Genomic DNA, 6995 nt, shown 5'->3' on the forward strand with positions numbered 1-6995 from the left:
GATACTGTTTAAAATACCTTTCGTAGTGTAGTATACTGCTTTATTCTACCAGATGAGTGCCATGGGGTATTGCCCCTATTTTTAAAATTATTTGTTCTGACTCAACCTTTTAGAGATGGGGGTTGTGGCAGGTGGCTATGTTTATATAATTGAGCAGCTATTGCTGACAGTTGCTATTTGGGCTTTGTCGTCTGTTGGAATCTTATCTCTGCTGCTGGATAAATCGTGTGTCAATACACAATATCACCATTTTGGCAGTTGAATGTTCATGCATTGTGCAAATGTGTGCATATACTAACATACTGTCATTTGAATACAATGAATACAACGGCTGCTGCCCACCTTTTACCCTTTTCTTGTTCCGGCAGTGTTGCCAGCACAGTGAAGCATGCTCTATCCATCTGGTTCAGTGTCATCGTTTTTGGTAATGTTGTGACCTTTCCGTCTGCTCTGGGAAGTGCAATAGTTTGTGTGGGTGTCTTGCTCTACAATCGTGCACGCCAAGCTCAGAGCAGGCGTCGTGAAAAGCCCTTGGCAACTCGTGTTGATTCAAAGGATTACTCGTCAGACCTTTGATTACAAACTGAGTAATATTAGAGCTTGTGAGAAGGCAGAGTTTGGTTGGGGGAGATGTAGCAATAGACTCTGGGATCGCGATTTACCTTCAATCAACAAACTATATTGGTGGAGTTGAGGGGGCAGGGAGGGTGGAGAGGGGGGGGGGGGGGGGAGGTTTTAAATGGTTGACTAATAGGATTGTTGATGGGATTCATTGTCGTTCAGCAAGATATTTTTGAGTTGGGGGAGACTATTTGAATTTAAATATGGTCGAGAAACATTGTGTTGAATTCTGTTCTGAACGAACCTGTATAGACTTGATTCAGATGCTGTACAAATGAGCCTAACATCCTAGGTGAACGAGTAACAGACATGCTTCTGTATTCCAAATCGATGTGACAGTTGCTTTTTATTAACTCAACTGGACTACCTTCCAGTTGAGTTCATCACGTACTGAACCCTCCGGCGTCGTTGTCGTCGTCGTCGTCTGTCTTCTGTCGTCCGTTAACTTTTCGACGTTAACACTCAAGCGTCCAAAAATATCAACCGATTCTGATAAAACTTGACAGGCAGCATCCTTACCCCAAGGACCAGGTTGGTATTACATTTCAGCCCGATCCGTTGTAAAATGGCGGACTTAGGCGACCATTTTGTTTTTGGTCATGAAAACGACGTTAACACTCTGGCGTCCACAAATATTAACAGATTTTGATCAAACTTAGAATGTTTAACGCTTACCACACAAGGTAGGTTGCTATTTATTACATTCCAATCCGATCCATCACAAAATGGCCGCCATAGGCCACCATATTGTTTTCAGCTCAAACGACGTTAAGACTTTGACGTCCACAAATATTTATGGATTTTGATAAAACTTGGTGTGTGATACTCTTACCACACAAGGTAGGTTGCTATCGCATGTCAACCCAATCTGTCACAAAATGGCCGCCATAGGCCGGCATATATTTTTCAGCTCTTAAGAAAAGCACAAGAATTTAGGACTTTAAAGTTGTCCAGTCAGTTCAGTTGAGTTCTGCTTCCCAGGAAGCTCTAGTTTCAAAGGCTTTTAGTTACTTTAAACGTTTAATTTTATTTGGCATAATTCCTTTGACATAATTATGCCAGATGTTAAAGAATAAATTGCACATTTAGACAATGTTTTCAAAAAAAAGGTTTGAATTTCTGTATAATTGTTGTAAACACCGATTTGGAATGTTATCCTGTTTGAGCACAAATGACACCCCTTTGTCCTTGCAAATAGATCAGAATCTGTTTATCAGTATTGGTCCATCAAATATCAAAGTGCCATAAAATAACTGCTAATTAACTCTGAGCTTGTCATCTTTACTGAGATGATTTTTCTCTTTTGGTGCTTTCACTGTTATTAGTCCCCTACCGGTGTACACCGGAGGGAACTATAGGTTTGCACGCCGTCCATCAGTCTGTCAGTCTGTCAGTCTGTCAGTCTGTCAGTCTGTCTGTCAGTCTGTCCATCTGTCCGTCACGCAAAGAACAGTTTTCCGGACTTTTTTTTCTAAACGCTTAACGCTAATGATTTCAAACTTGGCACATGGTTTCCTCATTATAAGTTACAGATCCAGTTCGAACTTCACTACGTTTCGATCATTTTTGACAAAGTTATGGCACTTTGAACTTTGGTAATTCTGATAATTTTGATGATCCATAGCTCAGTGCCATTTTAAGTTTTAATTTCCTTTAAAAAAGATTTTCTCTGCAATAATAGGACCGATTGAGATCACATTTTCACCGGAGGGGGGACGCGGTCTGTAGAATATTTTAATGGTAATTATGACCACAGGTCACGTGGTTCGGCCGCCATATTGTTTTTTGTGAAAACACAAAAATCCCCTTTTCTCTGCAACGGCTGAACAGATCGAGGCCAAACTTTGCAGGCAGAATTGCATACCCATGACGAACAAAAAAGTCAACGAGCATGACGTCATGCTTCGCATGGTTTCAGAGTTATGACATTTTTAAGCATGAACCTTTAAAACCGAGCCCCTCCCTCATTTTTGATCCAATCGAGAGGAAACTTCACAGATCTGTTCAGCATGTCAGTCTACTAAAATGTCCTTTTGGAATTTGCGATAGGGCACGTGGTTTGGCAGATATCGTTAATTAAACGAAAATATTTTTTAAATGGATATCTCTTGTTTATTCTAGACTTCTCAAGCCGCACCGCGCACCCTCAGCCTTGTCTCGCGAACGTCAAAAGCGCGACACAGCGCGCGCTTTCGTGAGGGGCGGAGCCAAGCCGAGCAACATATATATACACATCGATCATTGATCGTGAACCGGAAAATATAATAAATTACTGATATTTAGCAACTCGAAAGGTTCTTTATCAACAACTTATTTTGTCGTGCTTCTGCTGACCTGTCTGCAAGGTGTATAAATCGAAGTCCCGATTGCGAATCACAGGTGAGCCCATCCTAAGGTAATTAGCGATTGGGAACGATTCAGAACCTGTGGGTAAATAACCCTTGGTAATTTCCCAACAGTTTTCGGATGACTGACTGCCGGTAGGGGACATGTATTGCAGCACAATACTCAGAATGCTTATTCTTCTTGTGCTGTGGGTTTGAGTTTCTGTTGCATTGAGTTTCAAACCATATTTTGCTGTTCAAATTAGAATCGGTTATTTCGAATTTTTTTAATTGAGCGACATTCAGTCCTGAGTTCCAGGTCTAGTGGAATAAATGACTGACATTTTATATTTCCTTGGAACAACATTTCATCCTGTTCTGCCTTCAAACAAGACTGCATTATTTTAGTAATCGTTGGCTTGCTGTTATATGCAATTTTATATTGATATACACACTACATGGCCAAAGTATGTGGACACTCGAACATCACACCCGTATGTGCTTGTCGAACATCTCATTCCAAAATCATGGGCATTAATATGGAGTTGGTCCCCCCCCCTTTGCTGCTATAACAACCTCCACTCTTCTGGGAAGGCTTTCCACTAGATTTGGAACATTGCTGTGGGGATTTGCTTCCATTTAGCCATCAGAGCATTAGTGAGGTCGGGCACTGATGTTGGGCGATTAGGCCTGGCACAGTCGGCATTCCAATTCATCCCAAAGGTGTTCGATTGGGTTGAGGTCAGGGCTCTGTGCAGGTAAGTCAAGTTCTTCCACACCGATCTCGACAAACCATTTCTGTATGGACTTCGCTTTGTGCACGGGGCATTGTCATGCTGAAACAGGAAAGGGCCTTCCCTAAGCTGTTGCCACGAAGTTGGAAGCACACAATCGTCTGGAATGTCATTGTATACTGTAGCACTAAGATTTCCCTTCACTGGAACTAAGGGGCCTAGCCCGAACCATGAAAAACAGCCCGAGACCATTATTCCTCCTCCATCAAACTTTAAAGTTGGCACTATGCATTCGGGCAGGTAGCGTTCTCCTGGAATCCGCCAAACCCATATTAGTCTGTCGGACTGCCAGATGATGAAGCATGATTCATCACTCCAGAGAGCGCGTTTCCACTGCTCCAGAGTCTGGCTGAGGTTGCTTCCAGATGCAGTTTGGAACTCTGTAGTGAGTGTTGCAACTGAAGACAGACTATTTTTACGCGCTTCAACACTCGGCGGTCCCGTTCTGTGAACTTGTGTGGCCTACCACTTTGCGGCTGAGCTGTTGTTGCTCCTAGATGTTTCCACTTCACAATAACAACACTTACAGTTGACCGGGGCAGCTCTTGCAGTGCAGAAATTTGACGAACTGACTTGTTGCAAAGGTGGCATCCTATGACGGTGCCACGTTCAAAGTCACTGAGCTCTTCAGTACAGCCCATTCCACTGCCAATGTTTGTCTATGGAGATTGCATGGCTGTGTGCTTTATTATATAGACCTGTCAGCAATGTGTGTGGCTGAAACGGCCGAATCCACTAATTAGAATGGGTGTCCGCATACTTTTGGACATGTAGTGTATACATACACATACATACACACGAGGTCTAACAATAAAGTTCCAGGATTAAAGCAATATAAAATTTTATTGTAAATGTTCCAATTACGAGTATTCGTTTCAATTACAATTCAATTTATTTCTTGTTCAATTCATAATTCAATTATGAATTCAATTACAATAATTCAATATTACATTAATTATTACAATATTTCAAATTAATTTCATTAATTATTACAATATTACAATAATTCAAATAATTACAATAATAGTTCAATAATTCAATTCAATTACAATTTCAATTCCAATTACGAGTTTAGTGGTCGCCTTCAAAGTAATCAACCTGAAAGTGAAGCCTGGCATTGCCTTAACAGTTTAGGTGACTGGCTGAGATCTTAGGATACCGAGTTAGAGCCCCAGATGTGCCGTTGAAATAACTTCAGGTGGGTTGACTCAGAATGTCATCCTTCCGAGGTCGGCAAGATGAGTACTAGCTTACTGGTAATAGGGGGCATTGCATCAGCAACACATATACGCACCTCCAGAAAATGATGCAGCCAAGCATCCACAGGCTGCATACGCACCACCACCACCATCCCTGGGAGTCTGTACACTCTTGCCCACGTCACTGCTATGCTTTAAAGCACCCTTCAAGGTTTATGTCTGAAAGGCCATTTCGCTCATTGGTTACGATGAGTTACTTTCATTGGAGTTTCGGGCGTAAGTCAGATCAAACTAACATTCTCACACTTTCGACATTTTTGCCCATTTTGGCAATCGATGGGCATCCTGGCCATGCGTCATCATTCACGTCCATTCTCCCTTCCGCAAACGTCTTGGCCCACTCAAACGCACGTATTTTGGACATTGTGTCTGCCCCGTACACCAGTCTCAACTTGTCGAACATGTCCATGTTACTTCTGTTTAATTTTACCAAAAGCTTAATGATGATTCTCTGTTCCATAAATTTGTTGTTCATCTTCAGCACATGATTTAAACACTTGTAATTTAACAAAACTCCAGTACGGCTACAAAGCACAACCGATCGATACAATAGCGAACACACTACTGACAGGAAGATTACGATGCATGTCCATTTCGGAAACCCAAGCCAATGCTGCTCTACCTGGTGGGGAAAAAAGCATCAGTCCTGGAACTTTGTTAGTGTGTGTGTGTGTGTGTGTGTGTGTGTGTGTGTGTGTGTGTGTGTGTGTGTGTGTGTGTGTGTGTGTGTGTGTGTGTGTGTGTGTGTGTGTGTGTGTGTGTGTGTGTGTGTGTGTGTGTGTGTGTGTGCGTGCGTGCGTGCATTCCTATATACACCTAACGCACAGCACATATAACAAGGATGTTAACAATACCTTGTAATTACAAGGACAAGATTACATTGAAGCACCAAAAGATTGTTGGGGGGGGGGGGGGGGGGGGGGGGGGTTTAGACGATGTTTTCAACATTCCCGGGATTGTGATCAGTAATCCGTCTATCAAGTTTTCTGAGCAGACTGTATCATGTTTTCGAGTTGGCCATCCAGCTGTCCACCCAAAACAAAGCAATACGATTATTGCAACATTGCTGTGGTTATACATTTTCATGCCTTGTTCTTGTTAAATGGGTATAAGCCATGTTTTCAGCCAAAGTGCACTTCGGGTTAATTGGCTGTAATAGTTTTTATTTTTTATGTCAGTGTTTAAAAAAAAAAAACTTTCTTGCATTTCCTTGTGTTTGCACACCTCTTTACTTGTGCAATGGAAAGTGTAAAAATGCTGTTTAAGCACATGTGTTCAATAAACACTTTTATGGCTAGTTTTTCTTGTACTTTTATGGCTTTTTCTCAGTTGGCTGTCTAGTTTACCCTTTCTCCCAAGGGTGTGTAAAGAATTATTAAAATTTTACCTTTTATACTTTAACATAATCATTCTGAAGACCATCACGTAATTTATTTGACTAGAAACACCCGCTTCCTTCGGGAGCATCCTGGGAAGAGGGAGGAGGGGAGTAGAGTAGAGGAGGTGGGGCAAATGTATTTTGTGCCATGGTTTATAATCCCCCTGTCTGCAGCAGGGGTCAGTAAACCATTTACACAGTGGAACGTGTACAGGGAAAAATCGCAAGTCATCCCTTGGTACAACCAACACGCATGCAATTTATTTTATCATGCTCTAACAGGAACGCAAACAACATGGCTAAACGCTGTTTATTTATTACGTCAAAAAGGTGCCGTTAGTGGTTGGACATTAGATACGATTCTTCATTATATAGAGATCGTCTTTCAAATTTCTGGTTCAAAACAAATGGGCAGAGTATCCTGCACTCCTCCATAATACAAGTGTTCAGCAATTTCTGCTCAGAAGTTTTTCTGTGTCCATTCCTGTTTCTGAAGTCCTGTGCATCTTCATCTATCCACATTTGTGTCACCTTTTGGACAATACAGTGGGATAAGTGGTCTTCTTATAATGTGTATGCTTTTTATTTTGCTTCATGGTCTTTCTGTCTTCTACCGACT

General features: G+C 41.7%; 1 protein-coding gene across 3 annotated transcripts in view; it reads left to right on the forward strand.

The window, feature by feature from the left end:
• The window catches only part of LOC137429809 (solute carrier family 35 member E2A), a 70591-nt gene extending 64293 nt beyond the window's left edge, over positions 1-6298 (forward strand). For 2 of the 3 annotated variants that reach the window (XM_068120089.2, XM_068120098.2), the window contains exon 9: positions 369-693. In XM_068120089.2, coding sequence (XP_067976190.2) covers positions 369-576 — 208 coding nt within the window. In that variant the 3' untranslated portion in view covers positions 577-693. Of the gene's footprint in view, positions 1-368 lie in introns of all 3 variants that reach the window. The other variant, XM_068120081.2, reaches the window with a different exon arrangement.
• Positions 6299-6995: the final 697 nt, after the last annotated feature.

This window comes from Myxine glutinosa, chromosome 1 (genome assembly GCF_964187855.1).
Source record: "Myxine glutinosa chromosome 1, kmMyxGlut1.1, whole genome shotgun sequence".
In the NCBI taxonomy this organism is placed as follows: domain Eukaryota; kingdom Metazoa; phylum Chordata; class Myxini; order Myxiniformes; family Myxinidae; genus Myxine; species Myxine glutinosa.